Source organism: Macaca nemestrina, chromosome 4 (assembly GCF_043159975.1).
Source record: "Macaca nemestrina isolate mMacNem1 chromosome 4, mMacNem.hap1, whole genome shotgun sequence".
NCBI lineage: Eukaryota > Metazoa > Chordata > Mammalia > Primates > Cercopithecidae > Macaca > Macaca nemestrina.
The window spans coordinates 89483219-89509739 of NC_092128.1; the positions used below are offsets into that span (position 1 = coordinate 89483219).

The 26521-nt window shown below is 36.5% G+C and overlaps 1 protein-coding gene across 33 annotated transcripts in view; it reads left to right on the forward strand.

The window, feature by feature from the left end:
• Positions 1-26521, forward strand: part of LOC105475646 (histone deacetylase 9) — a 919991-nt gene that overhangs the window by 648002 nt on the left and 245468 nt on the right. For all 33 annotated transcript variants that reach the window (XR_011621594.1, XM_071094019.1, XM_071094020.1 and 30 more), the window contains one exon: positions 15071-15204. Coding sequence is in view for 32 of the 33 variants with exons in the window: in XM_071094019.1 (XP_070950120.1) it covers positions 15071-15204 (134 nt within the window). In the remaining variant the exon portion in view is untranslated. The remainder of the gene's footprint in view (positions 1-15070; positions 15205-26521) is intronic.

The following is a 26521-nucleotide window of genomic DNA, read 5'->3' on the forward strand; positions in this document are numbered from 1 at the left end:
TTTTTTAAATTGCTGTCCTCAAATATATGTACGTGAAATTTCTTTCAAAAAACTCTTCCAAAATTTACCCATGTAATAATCACTGAAGAAGATAAAAAGAGCTATCTTTTTTATTTAGGAGATTAATTCAACTTGATCACATATATCATGTATCATAATATAAACATTAATGTAGAAAATATTTTTATAAATATGTAGTTATATATTACTTTTGTGTATCATACACACACACACACACACACATATTTTTTTTGGGGGTATGCTTTTTATACCTAAGAATTTAATCCTATTACCTTTGCACATGTTTTGAAGACAGACTTATTGGGACACAAGTTTTTTATCTGAAAAGTCTGGAAATGTGATCAAATATTCAAGGGGTTTAGCACGAAAGAGTAGAAGTCTGAGGCCAACCTGATATGTGTTTCTTTGTGGGAAGTATGATTTGCAATTACTTATCCACGAACATATTTTTTCTACTTATGGAAACATCCTCAATTAGTCCTATTTCAAATATAACTTGTTTTATAACATTTTACTTTAAAAATTGAAGGTTTGCGGCAATCCTGCACTAAGTCTATTGGTGACACTTTTCCAATAACATGTGTTCACTTCCTGTCTCTGAGTCACATTTGGGTAATTCTCATAATATATCAAAACTTTTCATCATTATTATATATTTTACAGTGATCTGTGATCAGTGATCTTTTTTGTTTATTATTATACTTTGAATTCTAGGGTACATGTGCACAACGTGCAGGTTTGATACATAGGTATACATGTGCCATGTTGGTTTGCTGCACCCATCAACTCGTCATTTACATTAGGTATTTCTCCTAATGCTATCCCTCCTCCAGCCCCCTACCCGCCGCAGACCCTGGTGTGTGATGTTCCTTGCCATGTGTCCAAGTGATCTCATTGTTCAGCTCCCACCTATGAGTGAGAACATGTGGTGTTTGGTTTTCTGTCCTTGTGATAGTTTGCTGAGAATGATGGTTTCCAGCTTCATCCATGTCCCTGCAAAGGACAAGAACTCATCCTTTTTTATGGCTGCATAGTATTTCGTGGTGCATATGTGCCAGATTTTCTTAATCCAGTCTATCATTGATGGACATTTAAGTTGGTTCCAAGTTTTGTTATTGTGAATAGTGCTGCAATAAACATACGTGTGCATGTGTCTTTATAGTAGCATGATTTATAATCCTTTCGGTATATACCCAGTAATGGGATTGCTAGGTCAAATAGTATTTCTAGTTCCAGATCCTTGAGGAATCGCCACACTGTTTTACACAATGGTTGAGCTAGTTTACAGTCCCAACAACAGTGTAAAAGCATTCCTATTTCCCCATATCCTCTCCAACATCTGTTGTTTCCTGACTTTTTAATGATCGCCATTCTAACTGGTGTGAAATGGTATCTCATTGTGGTTTTTTCACGTGTCTGTTGGCTGCATAACTGTCTTCTTTTGAGAAATGTCTGTTCGTATCCTTTGCCCAATTTTTGATGGGGTTGTTTGTTTTTTTCTTGTAAATTTGTTTGAGTTCTTTGTAGATTCTGGATATTAGCCCTTTGTCAGATGGGTACATTGTAAAAATTTTCTCCCATTCTGTAGGTTACCTGTTCACTCTGATGGTAGTTTCTTTTGCTGTGCAGAAGCTCATTAGTTTAATTAGATCCCATTTGTCTATTTTGGCTTTTGTTGGCATTGCTTTTGGTGTTTTAGACATGAAGTCCTTGCCCATGCCTATGTCCTGAATGGTATTGCCTAGATTTTCTTCTAGGGTTTTTATGGTTTTAGGTTTAACATTTACGTCTTTATCCATCTTGAGTTAATTTTTGTGTAAGGTGTAAGGAAGGGATCCAGTTCAGCTTTCTACATATGGCTAGCCAGTTTTCCCAGCATCACTTATTAAATAGGGAATCCTTTCCCCATTTCTTGTTTTTATCAGGTTTGTCAAAGATCAGATGGTTGTGGATGTGTGGTGTATTTCTGAGGCCTCTGTTCTGTTCCATTGGTCTCTATCTCTGTTTTGGTGCCAGTATCATGCTGTTTTGGTTATTGTACCCTTGTAGTATAGTTTGAAGTCAGGTAGTGTGATGCGTCCTGCTTTGTTCTTTTTGCTTCACATTGTCTTGGCAATGCAGGCTCTTTTTTTGGTTCCATATGAACTGTAAAGTAGTTTTTTCAAATTCTGTGAAGAAAGTTATTGGTAGCTTGATGGTGATGGCACTTAATCTATAAATTACCTTGGGCAGTATGGCCATTCTTCCTATCCATGAGCATGGAATGATTTTCCCATTTGTTTGTGTCCTCTTTTATTTCATTGAGCAGTGGTTTGTAGTTCTCCTTTAAGAGCTTCTTCACATCCCTTGTAAGTTGGATTGCTAGGTATTTTATTCTCTTTGTAGCAATTGTGAATGGGAGTTCACTCATGATTTGGCTCTCTGTCTGTTATTGGTGTATAGGAATGCTTGTGATTTTTGCACATTGATTTTGTATCCTGAGACATATCTGATGTTGCTTATCAGCTTAACAAGATTTTGGGCTGAGATGATGGGGTTTTCTAAATATACAATCATGTCATCTGCAAACAGGGACAATTTGACTTCTTCTTTTGCTAATTGAATACCGTTTTTTCTATATCTTGCCTGATTGCCTGGGCCAGAAGTTCCAACACTATCTTGAATAGGAGTGGTGAGAGATGGCATGCTTGTCTTGTGCTGGTTTCAAAGGGAATGCTTCCAGTTTTTGCCCATTCAGTATGATACTGGCTATGGGTATATCATAAATAGCTCTTAATATTTTGAGATACATTCCATAAATACCTAATTTATTTAGAGTTTTTAGAATGAAGGACTGTTGAATTTTCTCGAAGGCCTTTTCAGCATCTATTGAGATAATTATGTGGTTTTGTCGTTGGTTCTGTTTGTGTGATGGATTATGTTTATTGATTTGCATATGTTGAACCAGCCTTGCATCCCAGGGATGAAGCCAACTTGATCATGGAGGATAAACTTTTCGATGTGCTGCTGGATTCGGTTTGCCAGTATTTTATTGAGGATTTTCACATCGATGTTCATCAGGGATATTGGTCTAAAATTCTCTTTTTTTGTTGTGTCTCTGCCAGGCTTTGATATCAGGAGGATGCTGGCCTCATAAAATGAGATAGGGAGGATTTCCTCTTTTTCAATTTATTGGAATAGTTTCAGAAGGAATGGTACCAGCTCCTCTTTGTATCTCTGGTAGAATTTGGCTGAGAATCCATCTGGTCCTGGACTTTTTTTGGTTGGTAGGCTATTAATTATTGCCTCAATTTCAGAGCCTGTTATTGGTCTATTTAGAGATTCAACTTCTTCCTGGTTTAGCCTTGGGAGGGTGTATGTGTCCAGGAATTTATCCGTTTCTTCTAGATTTTCTAGTTTGTTTGCATAGAGGTGTTTATAGTATTCTCTGATGGTAGTTTGTGTTTCTGTAGGATTGGTGGTGATATCCCCTATATAATTTTTTATTGTGTCTATTTGATTCTTCTCTATTTTCTTCTTTGTTAGTCTTGCTAGTGGTCTATCAATTCTGTTGGTCTTTTCAAAAAACCAGCTCCTGGATTCATTGATTTTTTGAAGGGCTTTTTGTGTCTCTATCTCCTTCAGTTTTGCTGTTATTTTAGTTATTTCTTGCCTTCTGCTAGCTTTTGAATTTGTTTGCTCTTGCTTCTCTAGTTCATTTAACTGTAATGTTATGGTGTCAATTTTAGTTCTTTCCTGCTTTCTCCTGTGTGCATTTAGTGCTATAAATTTCCCTCTACTCACTACTTTAAATGTGTCCCAGAGATTCTGATAAGTTGTGTCTTTGTTCTCATTGGTTTCAAAGAACATCTTTATTTCTGCCTTCATTTCATTATGTACCCAGTAGTCATTCAGGAGCAGGTTGTTCAGTTTCCATGTAGTTGTGCAGTTTTTATTAGAATTTAGTTTTCATTAGAATTAATTAGTACTTAATCCTGAGTTATAATTTGATTGCACTGTAGTCTGAGAGACAGTTTGTTGTGATTTCTGTTCTTTTACATTTGCTGAGGAGTGCTTTATTCCCTATTATGTGGTCAATTTTAGAATAAGTGTGATATGGTGCTGAGAAGAATGTATATTCTGTTGATTTGGTGTGGAGAGTTCTGTAGATGTCTGTTAGGTGCAGAGCTGAGTTCAAGTCCTGGATATCATTGTTAACCTTCTGTCTCCTTCATCTGTCTAATATTAACAGTGGGGTGTTAAAATCTCCCATTATTATTGTGTGGGAGTCTAAGTCTCTTTGTAGGTCTCTAAGGACTTGCTTTATGAATCTAGGTGCTCCTGTATTGGGTGCATATACATTTAGGATAGTTAGCTCTTTTTGTTGAACTGATCCCTTTACCATTATGTAACGGTCTTCTTTGTCTCTTTTGATCTTTGTTGGTTTAACGTCTGTTTTACCAGAGACTAGGATTGCAACCTCTGTTTTTTTTTTTTTTTTCTTTTTCTTTTTGCTTTCCATTTGCTTGGTAGATCTCCCTCCATCCCTTTATTTTGAGCCTATGTGATCTCTGCACATGAGATGGGTCTGCTGAACACAGCACACTGATGGGTCTTGACTCATTATCTAATTTGTAGTCTGCATCTTTTAATTGGGACATTTAGCCCATTTAAATTTAACGTTAATATTGTTATGTGTGAATTTGATCCTGTCCTTATGATGTTAGCTGATTATTTTGCCCATTAATTGATGTAGTTTCTTCATAGCATTGATGGTCTTTACAATTTGGCATGTTTTTGCAGTGGCTGGTACCAGTTGTTTCTTTCCATGTTTAGTGCTTCTTTTAGGAGCTCTTGTAAGGCAGGTCTGGTGTTGACAAAATCTCTCAGCATTTGCTTGTCTGTAATGGATTTTACTTCTCCTTCACTTATTAAGCTTAGTTTGACTGGATATGAAATTCTAGATTGAAATTTCTTTTCTTTGACCACGTTGAATATTAGCCCCCACTCTCTTCTGGTTTGTAGGGTTTCTGCCAAGAGATCCACTGTTAGTCTGATGGACTTCCCTTTGTGGATAACTCGACCTTTTTCTCTGGCTGCCCTTAACATTTTTTCCTTCATTTCAACCTTGGTGAATCTGAAAATTATGTGTCTTGGGGTTGCTCTTCTTGAGGAATATTTGTGGTGTTCTTTGTAATTCCTGAATTTGAATGTTGGCCTGCCTTTTGAAGTTGGGGAAGTTCTCCTGGATAATATCCTGAAGAGTGTTTCCCAAGTTGGTTCTCTTTTCCCCATCACTTTCAGGTGCACCAATGAAGCATATATTTGTTCTTTTCACATAGTCCCATATTTCTTGGAGGCTTTGTTCATTTCTTTTTACTCTTTTTTCTCTAACCTTGTCTTCTCACTTTATTTCATTAATTTGATCTTCAATCACTGATACCCTTTCTTCCACTTGATTGAATCGGCTTTTGAAGTTTGTGCATGTGTCATGAAATTCTCGTGCCATGGTCTTCAGCTCCATCAGGTAATTTAAGCTCTTCTCTACACTGTTTATTCTAGTTAGCCATTCATCTAATCTTTTTTCAAGATTTTTAGCTTCCTTGAGATGGGTTCGAACATGCTCCTTTAGCTCGGAGATGTTTGTTATTACCAACCTTCTGAAGCCTACTTCTGTCAACTCGTCAAATCATTCTCCATCCATCCTTGTTCCATTGCTGCTGAGGGGCTGCAATCCTTTGGAGGAGAAGAGGCACTCTGGTTTTTAGAATTTGCAGCTTTTCTGCTCTGGTTTCTCCCCATCTTTGTGGTTTTATCTACCTTTGGTCTTTGATGTTGGTGACCTACAGATGGGGTTTTGTTGTAGATGTCCTTTTTGTTGATGTTGATGCTATTCCTTTCTGTGTGTTTTCCTTCTAACTGTCAGGTTCCTCAGCTGCCAGTCTGCTGGAATTTGTTGGAGGTCCACTCCAGATGCTATTTGCCTGGGTATCACCAGTGGAGGCTGCAGAACAGCAAATATTGCAGCCTGATCCTTCCTCTGGAAGCTTTGTCCCAGAGGGGCACCCACTTCTATGAGGTGTTTCTTGGTCCCTACTGGGAGGTTTCTCCCAGTTTGGCTACATGGGTGTCAGTGACCCACTTGAAGGGGTAGTCTGTCCATTCTCAGAGCTCAAACGCTGTGCTGGAAGAACCACTGCTCTCTTCAGATCTGTCAGACAGGGACGTTTAAGTCTGCAGAAGTTGTCTGCTGCCTTTTGTTCAGCTATACCCTGCCTACAGAGGTGGAGTCTATAGAGGCAGTAGGCCTTGAAGAGCTGCGATGGGCTCCTCCCAGTTTGAGCTTCCTGGCTGCTTTGTTTTACCTACTCAAGCCTCAGCAATGGCGGATGCCCCTTCCCCAGCCAGGCTGCTGCCTCGCAGTTGCATCTCACACTGCGCTAGCAGTGAGCAAGTCTCTGTGAGCATGGGACCCACTGAGCCAGGCACAGAAGAGAATTTTCTTGTCTGCCAGTTGCTAAGACCTTGGGAAAAGCACAGTGTTTGGGCAGAAGTGTCCTGTTCTTTTTCCAGGTACAGTCTGTCATGGCTTCCCTTGGCTAGGAAAGGGAAATCCCCCAACTCCTTGTGCTTCCCGGGTGAGATGATGCCCTGCCCTGGTTCGGCTCACCCTCCATGGGCTGCACCCACTGTCCAACCAGTCCCACTGAGATGAACCAGGTACCTCAGTTGGAAATGCAGAAATCACCCATCTTCTGTGTTGACCACACTGGGACTTGCAGACCAGAGCTGTTCCTATTTGGCCATCTTGGAATGCACCCAATCAGTGATCTTTTTATAGTACTTTTGTAATTGTTTTGGGGAACCATGAACCACACCCAATCAAGACAGTGAACTTAGTAGATAAATGTTGTGTGTGTTCTGACTGCTCCACTAAGTGGGCATGGCCCCATCTTCCTTTCTCTTTTTGGCCCTCTCTATTCCAGTGACACTATAATATTGAAATTAGGCAAATTTATAACCCTAAAGTGCCTCTGTGTTCAAGTGAAAGGAAGAGTCACATGTCTCCCAATTTCTATCAAAAGCTAGAAATGAGTGAGCTTAGTGAGGAAGTCGCTTCAAAAGCTGAGATAGGCAAAAGCTAGGTCTCTCGTGCTGGTTACCCAAGCTGTGAATATAAAAGAATGGCTCTTGAAGGAAATTAAAAGTGCTACTGTAATGAACAGAAAAATGATAAGAAAGCAAAACAGCCCTATTGCTTATATGGAGAGAGTTTTAGTGGTCTGGGTAGATCAAACCAGTCACAGTATTTCCTTCAGCCAAACCCTCATCCAGAGCAAGTCCCTAACTCTTCATTTCTGTGAGGGCTGAGAGAGGTGAGGAAGTTGCTGAAGAAAAGTTGAAAGCCAGCAGAGGTTGGCTCTTGAGGTTTAAGAAAATAAGCCATCTCCATAGCATAAAAGTGCAAGGTAAAGCAGCAAGTGTTGATGTAGAAGCTACAACAGGTTTTCCAGAAAGTCTAGCTAAGATCACTGATGATGATGGCTACACCAAACAACATAATTTTATTGTAGATGAAACAGCCTTTCATTGGAAGAAGAGATAGGGAGAAAACTTTAAGAGATAGAGGGAAATAGTCAATGACTGACTTCAAAAGATAAGGTGATTCTCTTGTTAGAGACTAATGCAGCTAGTGGCTTTAAGTTGAAGCCAATGCTCATTTCCCTTTCTCAAAATACTATGCCCTTCAGAATTATGCTAAATCTACTCTACCTGTGCTCTATAAATGGAACCACAAAGCCTGGGTGACAGCATGTCTGTTTAGGGTATGGTTTATTGAGCATTTTAAGCTCAATTTTTAGACTTACTACTCAGGGGGATAAAATGTTCCCTTTCAAAATATTACTGCCTAATTGACTGTATACCTGGTCACCCAAGAAGTCTGATGGATATGTGCAAGGAGATTAAGTTTTCATACCTGCTAACACAGCATCCATTCTGCAGCCCATAGATCAAGGGGTCTTTTAAATTTTTACATCTTATTATTTAAGAAATACCTTCTATAAGGCTATACCTGCCATAGACAGTGATTCCCCTGTTAGATCGAACAAAGTACATTGAAACCTTCTGGAAAGGATTCACCATTCTAGATGCCATTAAGAACATTCATGATTCATGGGAGGAATATCAACATTGGCAAGTGATTGAAAGAAGTTGATTCCAGTTCTCATGGATGACTCGAGGGATTCAATACTTCAATGGAGGAACTAACTGCAGAAGTAGCAAGGGAACTAGAATTAGAAGTGGAACCTCAATATATGACTGAATTGCTCCAATCTTGTTATAAAACTTGAATTAATAAGGAGTTATTTCTTAGGGGTTGAGCGAGAAAAATGTTTTCTTGGGATGGAGTCTACTCCTGGTGAAGATGCAGTGGGCATTGCTGAAATGACAACAAAGGATTTAGAATATTACATAAACTTAGTTGATAAAGCAGCAGCAAAGTTGAACAGGATTGACTCCAGTTTTGAAAGAGGGCCTTCTATAGGTTAAAGGTCATAATACCAAGCAACATTTCATGCCGGGAGAAATGTTTTGTGAAAGGAAGAGTTTATGGATGTTGCAAACTTCATTGTTGCTTATTTTAAGAAATTGACACAGCCACTCCAGCCTTCAATAACTACTACCCTGATCAGTTAGCAGCCATCAATATCAAGGCAAGACCCTCCACAAGCAAAAAGATTATGACTCACTGAAAGCTCAGATGATTATTAGCACTTTAGCAGTAAATTAATTTTTAATTAAGGTATACACATTGGTTTCTTTGACACAATGATTCCACCCTTCATAGGTTATGGTATAATGTAAACATAACTTTTACATGCATAAGCAAACCAGAAAACTCACGTGACTTGCTTTATCGTGATATTTGCTTTATTCGGATGATTTGGAATCAAACCAGCACTATGTCCCAGGTATTCCTGTATTTGGTTAGTCAGATTTCCTCCTCAGAAGCAATTACAACTTTTTGTTTGGTTATTTTTTTTCTGACCATTCTATTTTCATCTTATGATGTCCATCTAGTAGTCCTTTCCTTTATATTCTGGAGACGTCTCAAGTTTGTGTTCAATAGCACTGATCTGACTTTCTGAAATGTAAATTCCTTTCTTTATTGCCTCCAGTATAGATTTTAATTTTGCTACACTTTAATTTCCTTGCAATCCCTGTTTATCATATCCAGTTTTGTTTTTATTCATTCCATTGTCTTTTTAATTTAGTTTTATCTCTGCCTTTATTTAGTTTTGGTTTCTGATGTTATAGGGCCAGCGCCTTTTGACATTTGAAGAGAACAAAACATTTTCTAAAATCTTATTTTGCTTCCTATAGTAAATCATTTTCACTGAACTAAGCAGTATGAATGATATTTCCTTCATAATATCTGTAGTATATTCTCAAAGGCCCTGTTTTTTTTTTCTCACTCATTCTTGAATGTAGAAAAATATTTCCAGATATTTTGCCAGCACATGTGTAGTGAATTGTGTTTGGCTTCACTTTTTGCCAACTTACATGCTGGTTGAATCTCCTTCCTGGCTTTACAGTTAAATGGCAACACTTAATCTAATTCCTAGGCCTTAACAGACATTCATATAGTGTTAGTTGGAAGGCTTATGTTGAGAATTTCTTCTACCCACTTCCTTTCTAGCTGTCTGATACTCTGTTAAGATGACTTACATGAAAAAACAAACACAAAGCTGTAAGATTTAGGAAATGCTTCTTATCTAGTGAGAGGTACAATTTATTAATTTTTTTAAACAGAACTTTTAGACATTATATCATTTGCTTGCTGGAAACATCAAGTTTCACAAATAATTTAAAAATTACACTGTTTGGTACTTTGAGTTATGTGTTCTGAGTTATATGTTCTTGTTAAAAAATGTTACAGATAGTAATTGTGCCACTGCACTCCAGCCTGGGTGACAGAGTGAGACTCCATCTCAAAAAAAAACAAAAAAAATTACAAATAGTAAAATATAAACTGCACTCCAACCTAGGTGACAGAGTGAGAATCTGTCCCCAAAAAACATAAAATTAAAAAATTAAAATTAAAATATTAAAAAAGAAATTTTAAAAATAAGACAACATAAGTCTTATGGATAGATTAGCGTTATGGATAGAAATAGTAACAGCTGCTATGTGTGTGATTTGAAGGTCATTAGAAATCAACCTTGTTTCAGAAGTTTCTTTTATCTTTTTTAGTAATTCTACCATTTGCAGATCATTCCATCTTTTTAAAAAAAGTTTTGTTTTTAGGAGATCTTCTTTGATTCTCTAGCCTCACAAGTTTTTTCTTTAGCAGAGCTTTCAAAAGTGTCATAATTTTCTCACTTCTACTACTAGATTTATTATTATTTTTTTTTGAGACGGAGTTTTGCTCTTGTTACCCAGGCTGCAGTGCAATGGCGCAATCTCGGCTCACTGCAACCTCTACCTCCCAGGCTCAAGCGATTCTCCTGCCTCAGCCGCCTGAGTAGCTGGGATTACAGGCATACACCACCACACCCGGCTAATTTTTTGTATTTTTAGTAGAGACGGTGTTTCTCCATGTTGGTCAGGCTGGTCTTGAACTCCTGACCTCTGGTGATCCGCCCGCCTTGGACTCCCAAAGTGCTGGCATTACAGGCGTGAGCCACCGCACCCGGACTTTACTACTAGATTTTAAGTTAAATGTAGTAAAATGAAGCTGCTAGAATCTGGAACATGGTGAGCATTCAATAACTGTCTACTGATTCTGCATCTTCTAGGGGGATGCCATGTCATGTATATATATATATATATGTACTGTGCTAGTCCTTTGTCCTGTCCCTTGCCCTAGAAGATGTTTAATAAGTGTTGTTTAGCTTGGGAAGGTGTGAAACCTCAGGTAGTTCCCAGAAATGCAATATGAAGTTGAATGTTAGGAACTAGAAATCAGGATCAATAATTTTAGTCTAAATATTCTAAACTCAGCTATTTTTATAGACAAGATAAGTTGTCTAAAGACTCTATAGACTCAGGCTAACAGGTCTTACTAGACTGAGTGTAAATTTGAAGACATAAATAGAGTATATGGCTAAAAAATGACAACTACATGCAATAAAGAAGGAAAGACACTATACTCGATGCTACAAATACATTATCTCATTTAATAAGACTGAGAGACAGAGAAAGTACAATTCCAAGTTTATCTAAAAAATTTATCAAGAAATTTTAAGGATTTCTTGTAAAAATATGTGTATATATACATATTTTCAACATATATATATGTGGAAAACAAACAACTATTGTTTAAAATGCAGGTAAATATTTTGAGACTCTTTTGTTTATTTTTCAAATCCTAATTTTAACTCTTGTCACACTGATCAAGAGAAAAATTAATTAATCTATTGGCTTATGTTATATTGCAAATGGTAATCAGTGAGCCAGAAAGGGCCAAACAGAAGTAGAATTCCATATGAATTGCAAAGAGAAGAGCAGGCTTATTTCTCACCCTGTAAGTCTATGTTTCTGAGAAGCCAAAGAGAGAGAATGAAAGAGAGAGGAAAGGAATGGAGATGAAGGATGAGGTTAAAGTTTCATTTTGCAGCCTACCTGTTAACACCTCAGTGATACATCGTTAGAATGACTCAGTGGAAGTTTGGAGTTCCAGATTGTATGTATTTCCCTTTAAATTCAAATGGCTTTCCAAGAGCCCCTGGACTTTGAATTATAATCTCCAGGTACCTGGCAATAATTCCCAGCTACCATAACCTGTTTCACAATTTTTTTTTTCTTGGCAGTGGATTATGGGGAAAATGTCATTAAAAGGGGGAAACATTACTATGGAGGTAAGCTTAGATATGTCAAGAGATGAAATAGTGAAAAAGTTAAGCAATGTAACGATTAGAATCTCTACTCTTGAAGAATATAGTTCTTCTTCTTCTTCTTTTTTTTTTTCCAGATACAAGTTCTCACCCTGTGGCCCAGGCGGGAATGCAGTGGCTCAATAACTGCTCACTGCCGCATTGACGTCCTGGGCTCAAGCAATTCTCCCACCAGCAGCAGGCACACCACCACTCCTGGCTAGTTTTTAAAAATTTTGGTTGAGACAGTGTCTCCCTATGTTGTTCAGGCTGGTTTTAAATTCCTGGGCTCAAGCAATCCTCCTGCCTCAGCCTTCCAAAGTACTAGGCTTACAGGTGTGGGACACCATACCTGGCCAAAAATATATTTTCAAAATGAGGCAGATGTTATACTTTTTGTTTCCATATTCTTATTCAACTATCACTTTTTATTTATGAAACTATAGTTGAAAAAATGTTAAACAGTTCTTCTTATATGGTAGTAACTCATAAATACTTGATATATTTAAATTGTGAAGACATGTCTTACACATCTTTGTATTTTAAATGTTATTCTTCCTTCCTGCTTGCCTGCTTCCTTGTCTGCCTTCCTTGATATCTTCCTTCTGACTTTATTTAAAAATATTTATCCATATTGGACTTTATGCAAAACGTAAAAAGAGGACTTTATGAAATTCCATGTAGAAATATAAAGCTGAGTAAAATAAATGCCTATATTAGAAGCACTTAGGGTAGGAAGATAAGGGACATAAAATAAAAGGTAGAAGATTAAACAAGACTACTCTTCAGGAATCCAAGGAAATCCACCAATTAGATTCATTGAGGAAAGCTTTACAGTGGAAATACCTGAACTATTTTTGGGATATATTCATTCATTTATGGTTTTCATTCACTCATTAAAAAATATTTTTGAAGACCTGCTTTATTTAAGCATGTTGATGGCCACTGAAATTTCAGAGGTAAAAATACAACTATAATCTGTGCTCTCAAAGATCTCACCATCTAGTGAGGAAAATATACAATTAACAAAATTATACAACAATTATATAATTGTGACAAATGCTTGAAGGAGACCTAGAGGATGCTAAGAGAGCGTATAGTAGGAGACCTAATCTAGAGATCTCAGGGTATGCTTGGTAGAGGAGGTGACATTAAAAACAGCCTTGAAGAGTGAAAAAAAATTAGCCAAATGAGGACTGGAGTTATGGAGGCCAAGAAGGAAGAATTTCTGGCATAGAGGGAATAGCATGTATGAATATCACAAGGCTGCTAGGATTTTGATCTTTTTGAGGAAAGGAAGGAAGGCCTTTGTAGGCGAAATAGAGAACAAAAGAGGGAGGGATATGAAATGAAGCTGGAAAGATGGGGAGGGGCATATTTATGCTGGCCCGGAGGAATTTCAGTCTCTTCAGTGAAGGCCCTGAAGGATTTAAGCAGAAGTGGCCACTGCTGTATGGCAAATGGAAAAGAGTGAAAGTCAGGTTGTGTGTTACAAGGCAATCTCAGGAGTCCAGATTAAAGATAATAAAACCTTGAATTGCGTATGGTTTTGGCAGTGGAGATAAGGAGAGTGAGTGATTCAAGATCTGTTTTGGAGGGAAAACAGACACTGCTTTGGTTCATTGGAGGTGGGGGCGTCAAGGGGACATTAAGGTTTCTCGTATGAACAATGGCAGTTCTTGATGTCTTTTGTAAACATGAGTAGTGTCATGTGTGGTTTAAGATCATGAATTAAAAATCAGAGACATTTTCACTTTATGAAAACTATGAGACAACTAAGTGGAGATTTCGGATGGGTCATTCAATGGGTAAGTGTGCAAGTAAGCTGCTCGTAAGGGAGGTCAGTCCTGAGGAAGAAAATGTGAGAATCAGGGGAAGATGGATGGAGTTTGAAGCCATTTGAGTCCTAAGAATAGATATGATTTGGAATAGTAAGATTATATTTTTTTCTTAGACATAATTTTTACCACATGGTTTCAAAATGCATGTGCCATTCTTCTGCATTATTTTAGTACACTCAAGGAAAAATATTTTCTTCTCTTGAGTAACATTTCTTTAACACAATAATGTAAGCCAAAAGGAGAATAAAATGTATTTAATTAAACTTCCTTTACAGCATAAATTACTTGTGCTCATCTATTCCTGAAGATGTTTTTTGGTTGTTGTAAAACTTCTTATAATGGGTGTTCTTGCCATCTACAAATAAACTTCAATGGTCACTTATTGGAAGACATTTGATTTGTTAAATAATTTCTTATGTCAGGCAATTTTGCAAGTAACATGTTTCCACCTCAAGGAATAGGTTTATGGGTAGAAATCTTCTTTAAATGAGCCAGAGTTATAATTATCATCTAACTTGTTACTTTAAAAAGTTCTATTTTAAGTTCTGCTAATAATTAGTTTTATCATGTCATTATAAAATCTTTCTCATCATAAGGCCTACCTGAAAATGAAATATGCTAATACCTGATAATTTAAAAGATTGTATTCATTAGTATCTATATAATCTCTAGTAGTGGCATTGTAATTTACATTTTTTTTAAAGAAACACTTTAAATGCCCCACAATATTATAAGATCTACAACATCCATATTGGTTACATAATGACATAAATGGTGGTAAGAAACACAAATAAACAAAGAAACTGTTTTGAACAGCCTTGAAGAAATTACTAAACAGGATAGGCAAACAGTGGGAAAATCCTCCATTTTATTACAAAAATGAAACCGCGAACTAAAGTCAGGCTAGAATTACTCATGAAAGATGTAAAGAGCCAGCTCATTTTGTGGCTCCAATGGTGTGCTGAAATTAAAACCTCTGCTGAATTAAATTATCTGCCTAAAAACAATTCATAATGATTTAAAATACTCGTAAGATTACAAAATATATATATATATATATATTTAATCTGACGTGTCTTAAAATGTCATCATCTTCATCACTTCAGAGATTTACTAAACTAGGTTCTCTGTACTGGTTAATGCATGAGTTCATGTTTTTGCATAAGTATCCAGATAGACAGGACTAAATAGTTCTTACGTGCTCATGAGAATTTGTTACGTATTATTTCCCCCTTTGTTAAATTTATTTTAAGAATAATGACTTTTTTGGAGTTATCGTATTATGTCCTAACATGTGTCATTATCTTGTATCATTACTCAATCTTGTGCTGTATTTCCCTTGTCTTGAAGGAATTGCCTATGACCCCTTGATGCTGAAACACCAGTGCGTTTGTGGCAATTCCACCACCCACCCTGAACATGCTGGACGAATACAGAGTATCTGGTCACGACTGCAAGAAACTGGGCTGCTAAATAAATGTGAGGTAATCCAGAATTGGACACACTCTTTTACTTACTTAAATAAATCATGTAAAGAGGCCAGTATTCATTTGGGGAGTAATAGAAAAATATTAACTATATAGTGCAAACACCATGATTGATGAACCATCATAGATTCAAGTAGCACAGAGCTTACCACCTGACTCTGGGCGGGGCACAATGTAAGTACTCAGTCAGTGTTGATGAGCTGAGCAGCTGCCTGATGTGTGTGTTCCAATGTTGCAGAATTATTACATACACATGGTAGCACTGTTTGCAAATAGACGTTATTTATTGAGTTGATCTTCTGAGAAACTCTTTGCTAAGTAATTATTATTTTTGGTTATAAACTAAACTTTGAATTTAGAGTTTTGCCACATGGAAATGAATATATTTAAAATATTAACTGTCCTCTTACCACTAAAAGTGATTTCTTTTTATCGAAATGATTGATGTGTTTATAACTTGATGAAGGGATTTGAATACTCTCATTTTATCATTATTTCTTTAAACTTATTTCAGTAGATGCCTGGTGAATACCATTTTTATTTGGAAAAATATATCTTTTTATGCTTTCAAAGGTTAAAAATAACAGTCATATCAATTCAGAAAGGCTCCCATTGTCAAATGTGCAAAATATGTAACAACCAGCTGCTATTTGATTTAGTTGCTATAAATGTCCATTGTTGTCTGAAATCCAGTAACCTTCTGCATTGAATCTAAGGTATTTTTAAAAGAAAAATGCCCTCCATGGGTTTTCTTACATTATTTTAACATTTACTAATTATTTCTTTTACTGGGTCTCTGTTAGGTTCTAAACATAATTCAAGTACTGGAATTCTAAACTTTCACAAGACAATTATGGTCCCAAAATGTAGTCAACAAAATTCCTATTCAAATTCAACTTAGGTTTAAACTGAGTCTGTAAAATATTTTACTTGAATTAGAAATGCCAAAGCAGACAGAATTTTTCCCCAGGTCAAGTGCACTTGCCTACATATGACTGCGTGAGTTACATCAGTCTGATCCTTTTCCTCTGCAAGCTACTAAAAATAATTGACTTTTGATGATGTAAAGCCATTCATTCAGTTTGTTCATTTCTATGGATAAAAAATTTTCTTCATGGATTTTTTTCTTTAAACAGTGGATAATATATTCTATGTTACAAGGGAAATTAATTGGTTTTTAAAAACATGAAATCATTGGTAGTGTCTTATGGATCGTTCAGTAGTTGAGATTGTGAATGAATATATCATAACACTATGTACAGATTTAGTCTCATGTTTTATTACATATTTATGATAGAATTATCAAATAGTTTTCATATTTAAAGCTCTGCTTTTGATTAAATGTATCCTTTAACTAGAAACCCCAAAGTTAAGGAAAATGAGCTAGATTTATTTATCTGGTCCTTTCCTGAGTGCGAGTCTATTATTCATTTTTTTGGCAGTGGCATTCACATTGTATGGCAGAAGGCTTTCATACTCTGGTCAATTTTAGAGTTATCTTTAAGGATTTCATGTTTCTGATAATGCAGTTTGGAGACCAAACCATTCTCTTTTCTACACAATCCCAGATGGAGTCCATAAAGTAGACCAGCAAGGAGAATTCTTTGTGGTAGGCTAGTCTTAATGGACAAAATGCATTTATTCATGTGAACATTCCCGTCTCACCTTTTCATCTGCTCTGCAATTTTTCTGTGCTTTTGCCAGCTGAGACATTGCTGCTTACATTTTTTTCACATTCACGTTTGTGTTATATCCTGCAGCAGCTGGCCCGGTCCCAACTACTTCAAATTGTCAGTGGCTGATCACAGCTTTCGAATGCCTTGTCAGATAGTGGTATTCCTAAAACCTATTACCTGAAGGAGAACTGTTTACGAAAAGAACAGAGTATAGAAATAAATGGAATTTGGTATGATTCACACTGGTCTAAAAATTCAAAAGTCTATTATCCTTTTCTGGTTAGTCTTCTTTTTCAATTGCTTATATACATTACATTATTTTAGTTCTTTATTATTCAAAATGGTACAATTCAGTCTGCATAGCACTGACCAATGTAATATCAAACACAAGGTGAGATGTCAGAAACACTATCACACAACTATGGGCTTGAGAAGAATAGTCTCCTTAGTAATACTCGATCACAAAATTAACAAACAATACACTCACAAGGCCAGATCAGCAGATTTGCACTTAATTAAGATCAAGTACAAACATCATATCCAAAACGTTGCAACAATGCAAGTAGAATCTACTTTTCCTGACATAGTTTGATGGCAGTTCACCAGGTGTTTGCTTTCTTAAGTGAAGATTTTGTTGCCTGTATTACTTATCATTATATATAATAATGCTCCTACATTATCAAAATTCCCATATGAGCAAAGAAATTATTGCCTATATAAATTTATTTACTTTATGAAATTATGAGATGCTAACCTAAACCAAAACATGAAATGGAATTTCTAAAACCACTAACAATTAATTCACTTTTAAGATACCTAGGAATTTTATGTCCCTCTGCCCACGTATGAATGATATTAGAAAAATTCAAAATTAAATTTTAGACATTATTAACAAGTGTTATCCTTTTGTAGAGACATTTTGTTCAATATAAGATAAAACATAGAACTAAAAGGAAAACACGATTTTCATAACTTATTTTCTCTTCCTGATTGTTTTTACCAGAAGAGTAGGGGAGTAAATAAAAATGGAACACACAGAGATTATTCCAAACCAGGTAACCCACCTCAGGAATAGTAGACTCTTACCTAGTGCTCTCCCAAGTCCTTTTTTTTTTTTTTTTTTTTTTTACTAAACACAATGGAAGCAATTGATATATGTTCCTTGTAGATTTCTTCTAATATTTTTGATTTGACTAAGTATATATGCAAATATTTTACTGTGTTATTAAGCCATCTTACAAAGATGCTAAACTTTCTATTTCATGCCAAATTGTTTTCAAAATATGAATGCTGTGAAAAATACAACACAAATTTATCAACGAATATTTTAGCAATTTGCCACATGTCTTAAGAATCAGAGTTGTTGAAGAATCAGGAGAAAAGCACACCATGGAGGCATGTGATCTGTGTGCGTGGTGGGTGTTTAGGCTAGTAGAAAGGGCAAGAAGGGTCCTACCCAAAAGGCTACCTGGTTAGTGTTTCTGAGCCTTCTAAAGGAATCAAAGATAATGATAGTATCTGCCCACTGGAGTTCACTTATTCACTCCAGAGAGAAAGTTGGGTCCCAGCTCAGGTGTGAGTAACTTATTTACCAAGATACCCCCAGGACCCAAATAAAGAGAATCAAGGCTCAAGGGCATTACTTCTAAATAGGCTAGAAGAGGCTATCAGGAAGTTAAACTTTAGTTCCTTTGCCTAGTTTTTACTAAAACATGCTAACATGAGGAGGTATAATCTCTGCTAACTGGGACTCCAGGGATTTGAGTACCAGGCCGGATGTCTTAGGTTATCATTTTCTCCTAAGCAGTACGAACAATTTCCTCCCTTTGTTGTGGGAAATAAGAACTCAAAAAAGAGGATTTATTAGATTCCACAGGAAAGGGTATAATCAATTAGGAATATAATGCATACAACCTGGGTCAGTGCATTGTTTTTCAGTATCCAGATAGTCATCTGCCATCTTTGGGAACTATTTTCCCACCAGATCTCTATGGCCACTCTTGGTGAGAAGGATATCTTGAATGTTGGCATATTTCAGAATCATCTGAGGGGATGGTAAAACACAGATTGCTGAGCTCTAAACTCAGAATTTCTAATTCAGTAAGTCTGGAGTGGGGTCCAAGAATCTGTATTACTAACATGTGTCTGGGTGATTCTGATACTGTTGACCTGGACGTCACACATTGAGAACAGTGATGTATCCATTCAATGATATTTATCAAGAATTTGAGTTTTCCAGGCATCTTTCTTAGGAGTAGAAGATATAATACTGAGTAGAAAATATATATCCCCTGTCTTCAAGAAGGTTACTATCTGGTGTGATCCGCAGGCATTAATTAAACAATCATACGAGTAAATACACAAATACAAATTTCAAAGGGGTTTTGAGTCATTCATTTTGTGTGACTGTGATTTTGAAGACTCCCAGTGATTGTGCTAGAGAAAGAAAAAAATGAGGAAGATCGTGGTCAGTTTCCTCTATAGTCTTGACAGCATCAGTGGGACCCTGTGACCAAGAGACAGGGGAGGTAATGTTACATGTGAGAGTGTGAAGAGTAAAACATCCCAGATCTTGCGAGGAAAAACTTGCCCTCTTTGTGTTGTCATTTGTGTTCTTTGTTTATTGGGGTTACTATTTGACCAGGACAAAAAATGAGAAATCTCAATTCTGCTGACATACAGAGAAGAATCAGCTTTCCTCAACCAACAGAGCAGTCAATTTTACAATTAATGAAATAAAAAATGACGTAATAGAAAAGATAGCAATTTGAAAACACTAAAAGGATTCATTCATTTCCAAACAGGAGACTGATCCACAGATCAAACTTTTGGTTTATGTCAATTCATTTAGCAATGTCGCAAATTAATCAAAATGTATTCTCTCAAAGATGATCATTCAATATTAGATTTGACCTTAGTTTTGCCATTAGTTGTCTGTGTGCTTTTGTCAAACCATTTAACTTTGCTGTTTGGTTTTCCTATGTTTAGATGAGGGTGTTAGGCAAGATATTTGCTAGGATCTCTTACAGCTGTAATACTGTCTGACACTGGAATTGGTAAGCAGTTCTTTTGGAACATAACACTCTCTTTGGTTAAGAGTAGACTAAATTTTTAGAATGTTTCAATAAACATATTGCTCTTAGTTTGTAAGCTATAGTGTAAATTGGCTCTGCTTACTAATCCTGATTAGTAGCCAGAGAAAACATTAGTCCTCATTATATTAGATTGCAGTGGTTACATGGGTTAACTTTTTTTGGCATGACGTGGCACTGTTTTTAATAAGTTGAGGCAGTTAGTAGTCCTTCATGCCAATACCATTTAATTTTTTCCCCTACTGAATCATTCATACTTAGTTTAGTGATTTTGTTGGGAGCGAACAGCAAAACCAGCAGCTTTCTTATCACCATGAGAAATGGATCTGGAGGGGTTATTTGATGTCGCCTTCAGAAACAAGCTATTTGATTAGGTAGCTGGGTTTCTAAGATGTGCGTGCTCCTGAAGAAAAGAAATGTGCTCTTCTGTGGTCAAAAAAAAAATTGTGGAGGTTGATCCATCATCTGTTAGAAATGCACTTGCAGTTGTTTCTTCCAGAAATGCTCATGACTCCCAGCCCCACCAAACCACCCACAGACATTTGCTTGCTCTCACATTTGTTTTGAGAATAATAACATTTTATAATGCTTTTGTTGGATTACACACTACGTGGAATTTGCACTGCCTTTTTGTGACTAATATTGAATAACTTTGCTTCGCTTAATTCATAAGTAAAAACCATAAGCAACATACTGTGCTGAAATGTTTAACTCGTTTATTCAAGTGCCAACACAAAGTAATTACAAAACAATTCTGGGACACAAATCCAAGCTACTGTTGTCCCTTCAGGGACTTCTCAGCAGTTCCAATGAGAAAAGTGGAGAGCAAGTTTAGTGCAGAATCTTATGATGCTAAGAAGCGGGGATTCTAGCATATCTTCTTGCACACATAGGTGACTTTAAAATACCTCTTTGTTTTAAATCAAATCTAAGTAAGGAAATACATTCATCTGTGGTGAAACACTTTGGAATGTGCAGGTTTTCTGACATCAAGACTGCAAAGCACTGAAAACTGAGAGTTAATGGAAATTCAATTAAACATTTGTTTTATAGAGTAGTCTAACTAGATGGCAGCACGTAACAGTGTACTGTTTTGCTTAGTTTGCAAAAAAAAAAAAATTATGTGTTTGTGTCTTAGAATCTAACCACAAAACAGAGAGAAACTCAAACACGGAGCCCTGTGAATTGTCTCTTAAAGGATATGGCAGTCTTGGGAAGAAGAACAAGTGATCTAGATTTGATGAGTAAACCAGGCTACATTGTCATTGTTCTAAAAGATATTTGTATATCACAGAGGGGACCCAGGCAGATAAATATACCAAAACTAATTGTGCAGATTATAGTAAAATGATTTAGAATTTCTTTTAAAAATGTCTGCTAAACAGAAAGAATTAATGTGGAAAACACCCAACAAAAGGAAATAAGAGAGGCTGTTCTTCTGAGTCCATTTGGAAAGTAATACAGAGCTTCTGAAACAGCAGCATTAACGCTTATTAATAAAAAGAGTTACATAATTTTCAGTCATATGAAAACTGCAGTTTTTGAGCAACAAAAAATACATGTTGAAAGTTTGTTTCATACATGATGACCAGTTTAAAAAAGCAAAGCTTTAAATTCAACCATTAAAATATTTATTTATAATTTTTAAAAAGAATAACTGCAATGTAGGGGGTTCAGTTGCATAAAGAATTGTGAAAATTGAGCAGTTAGATTAAGGGATAACATTTTTTCTTGCTTTCTGGTGAGGACAGTGATTTGAAATAGGTGGAAGTAAAACTTAAAAAAAATAGAGAGTATATATGCTTGTCACCATTTCAGAGCTTTATTATTGAAATGGGATTTGCTGTTTTCTGAAGTGCTTTAGAAATGGCTCTATGTCCTAAAATAGTTTAAAATAAGTCATAGTGACTGAATCAAGCAGTATTAAGACATATGAAAGGCACTTAACATTTTGAAGATAGATAATTTTTTACTCACCAACCTTCTGTCCACCAACCAAATATTTTAACCATTCTGTAGACCCGTGTTGGTCAGCGCAGTATCAGTATCTTGCGCTCACTTATGAGCAGTAAGTATGGACAGCTCCCTCTAACATGTGGTTCTTGACCTATGCTATCCATTAGAATCCCCTGGGTGGTTGGAAACACCTGGGTGCCCGAACGGCACCCAGACAAAGGTAATAAGGTAGGACCCAGGCATCAGTACCTTCTAAACTTCCCAGTTGATTCCAAGGTGCAGCCAATGTTAAGAACTACTGAAACAGAAACACAACTTCTTAATGTAACCTTAACAAGATAGAGACAAATAGGCAAGTGAATCAAATATTTGGAGATGGGAAAGTAACAGAAGTAAGCATTAACCTGAGAAACAAAGATGACACTAACTCACAAGTGTCGTACATAATTTTCAAAAATTGTTAAAAGTGTTTATTATTTTGAAATTGTTACAGGATAGGAATATAAGCTGTGAAAAATTCTCTTATTTTTCAAATATGATTAAACTTATAAGAAGTGAGCATCACGGAATAGCTGGACTCCTTTTGAAAATCCTTATTCAGGTTTCTCTTTGGCCTCAACCTCAGTAATTTATCATTGCAATTATTTTATTTGCTTCCCTAAGGCAAATGCATAAATCAAAGCGAAGCATATTTTATTACATTTCTATGGTGTATAAGGTTATTTCACATAGAATCCTATCATCTTAAGGCTAAAAATGAGCTTTGACATAATTTAGTCAAACATCTTTATGTTCATAGATGAAGAAACAAAGGCCCACAGAGATATCTCATATCTGACTATAGGCACGTTAAGGACATGTGAGAGTCAGGACTAGAAATCAAGGCTCCCAAGTTGCAATTCTCTTTTTTACCATGTGACCCACAGAAAGGACCAATAACCTGTTAGGCCACCTGCCTGCTTAATTGCCTCCTTCCTTCTTTCACTCCCCCACCTTTTTTATGAGAGAAACTCTGAGAAGTACATGTTATTACACGAGGAGGGTTGTATGGAAGATCATGCAGTTGCAGGGGCAGTTAGAAACCATTTTTATTTCACATTTTAAGAAACAGTTGCTTGGAGCATTTTAAAACTCCAGTAGTTGTGCTTAGACATAAGCAATGAGATCAGATTTTTATGGCTTTTTTTTTAAGAAAGAAAATACATCCAAAAAAATCAATAAGACTATGAATTGGCTCATTAAATATTAAGTATGGTATTTGTGGCAGAGTGTAACTTTGACAGTAAGAGGTCATTTACGATTCTTTATTTTCTTTATTTTTTTAACCTATGAATTTCTTTAGCCCTGGATTTTTGGAGAAAATAAATAAAAACACATCCCTTTATTTAGGGACAATGGATGAAATATTTTCAGAAAATGAGATATTTCAGTGGAAATTCTTGCCTAGTATGTCACCACTTTGAAAATGATTAAAGAAAATGGAGTTTTCCCCAGTGCAGGCAGGTACTTTGACTTGTCAAATTTAAGTTGGACATTTTCTCTTAGTTTGGAACTGCCACAAAATGAGCCCTTTCATGTCCTCAATAATACCAAACCAATGCAATCCATCTGTTCTGCTAAATTATTTCTCGTTCCCTAACCAAAGGCACTGCTTTTTCATGCATTTTATCATGATTTTATGCCCTTTATTATATTTTACAAAAGGTTCTGATTCCTCCAGGGCCAATGAGAACTGATTAGGACACTGGCCTCAATCCAGGCTTTGAACACAGGAGGGAAAGGAATAGAACTGTTTCCTTTTTTCCCTGCTCCTTGGCAGAAAAAAATATGAATCTATACCGTGTGTGTGCTCTGTGTGTGGGTGGGTGTGGGTAGGCTGCATTTTATCCTGTCACAGTATGACTTTGTAGATCATGTTCAGAACATTTCTTCTATAATCAGGTTGCATTAACGGGCTCTGTTTCAGAAAGACTTTCTTTAAGAAAGAACCATGGTGTGTTGTGAGACTCAATGATATGGTCATTTTAAATGACTTTGACCAAACTTCCAACCTGAATATGACAGTTTAGGGCTCTGAACTAAACATGATCATATTCCCAAGCACAGAGTAAGCGCTCAGTGAATATAGCTCCTTTTCAGACTCTCAGGGAAGAATCTAAGTGTGCATCACAGGGAATAATAATGTAACAATGAACAGAGTCCTACATCACAAAATTTTTTAATTAAGAAGGTAACAAGAGCTACGAGGTTCCATTCCTAGGCCTGTGTTGGTAATGCATTTAAGACCTGTATTGACTCCAAGTGAGACATCTCCAGATTAAATCCATCCCTTATTTGCATTGAGTGCCCCAATACGCTCAGAATTCTTAAAAAACCTTTTTGGGCAGACTATTATAGATAACTTTACATAGATATCCTGCAGACCAAGTATCTCTGAGAACAGAAATCAGTACTCCCTAAATTAAGATTATTAGAGAACTTTAGCCTATTTTTTGACTCATTATGCTATTGACCTTTGATTCAAGAGAGCATTGAGAGAGAGAAATGAAATAATAAAGGGTACGCAGGAAGTAGAAAATATAAGAAAGGATTAAGTGGGAATATGTATATTTAAGCCTACACAAATAAAAGACTAAATTACTGATGATAATACCAGAAAATGGGAACTGGTGAAGATCTCAATATGAAAGGAAAAGTTGAATGTGACAAATTTAAGGCATTTTTACAAGTGAGGCAAAGAGGAATTACTCCAGGAGATCCTACATGTTAAGGAATAAAGAAAGCTGTTGCTCTTTCAGAATTTTCAGCTTAGTCATCCACCAAGTTCTCCTAGCAGTGTCTCTGTGAGATACAAATTTCAAAACATGCTTTTTCCAGATCCTATCTACAGGTAGAAACATTTTTTTGGGGGGGAGGGGTACTGAATTAGTTTTCACTGCTCTCTTTCTGTAGAAACATGTGCACTATGTTTGTGGGCCGTTCTCTAGCAACCAAAGAAGCAGAAGGTAATTGCCAAGAATAAGTACTTCCTTATATTTAGTGAAATTATTTTTAAAAAAATATTTATAATAATAATAATAAGAGCCAGTGTAAAATAGTTGCTTAGAGTCAAAAGAAAGGATAACAAGAAGGAGAAAAAGATAAATCAAAGTGAAAACACAGTAATAGTGGTACATTTTAATGGCAAGGATGGAGCCTAGAGTATAACTAGCAGAGAAAACTGTTAGAATAAGTTAGTGCTAGATAGCTGGGTCAAATGCTCTGTCTTTACTGTTAGTTGACTGATCTTACACAAGGGGATGACCGATTCAGCAGGTTTCCTCTTATCAGGGGTCCCCAAACCCTGGGCCACGGACCATTAGTGGTCCATGGCCTGTAAGGAACCAGGCTGCACAGCAGGAGGTGAGTGGCAGGTGAGAGAGTGAAGCTTCATCTGTATTTTCAGCTGCTCCGTGTTGCTTGCATCACCGTCTGAGCCTTGCCTCCTGTCAGATCAGCAGCGGCATTAGATTCTCATAGGAGCGCTAACCCTATTGTGAACTGTGCATGTGAGGGATCCAGGTTGAGCACTCCTTATGAGAATCGAATGTCTGATGATCTGTCAGTCTCCTATCACCTCCAGATGGGACCATCTAGTTGCAGGAAAGCAAGCTTAGGGCTCCCACTGATTCTACATTATGGTGAGTTGTATAATTATTTCATTTCATATTAAAATGTAGTAATAATAGAAATAAAGTGCACAATAAACGTAATGTGCTTGAATCACCCCGAAGCCATCTCCCCCATTTTTTTGTCTTCCACAAAGGTGGTCGCTGGTGCCAAAAAGATTGGAAACTGCTGTTCTTATGACTTACTAGCACTTCAGCTACTGTCAATTAAAGTGAATCTTGTTAGCAGATTAGTGTTTAAATCTGTGATTGGGCTGGAATTCAGCTAGAATCAGTGGGATTGTGGGAGAATAAGAAAAGGTGTTGGACAAGCATAGAGTGCATGGTATGCAAATTTACATGACTAGTGTATGAACACATCAAGATATACTTATCGTTAATGGTATTTAATGTTATACCAGAGGTAAAAATTTAATTTATAGATGAAAAGAATCTTTATAGAAATGAAGAAAGGGGAAAAAAATCAAAGAAAGTTTATGATAGTCATCAAAACATGGGTCTGATCGTTAACTGCAGAACTGACATTGTTTAAGACACTGATGTTTCACTGTATCAGCGTATATGATGTTAGTGGCTATGGATTTCAAAGACCCATAGAAAGAAGAGCTCAAAGCCCTCTTATTCCATGGTGGTCGTTATTCTGCCAGACTAGGATTGGTTGCCACATTTTGTTTTCCAATACCCTGCTCAGTCCAATTTTAGATGACTCAAACCATGGACTTACCATTATTTGTCTTGAGGGATTCTCCACCCCCTGAAATCTCAGTTAAAACGTTTCCCTTTAATGTTGCCTTCGAATTTGCTTATGCATATTTTGTCTCTTTACATGTCATCCTACTTCTTTGGTTGTTCTGGTCTTCTGTAAACTTTCCCATATTGAATGTTTCCCAGCAACCTACTTGGTTCAAGATGTTTTCTTATC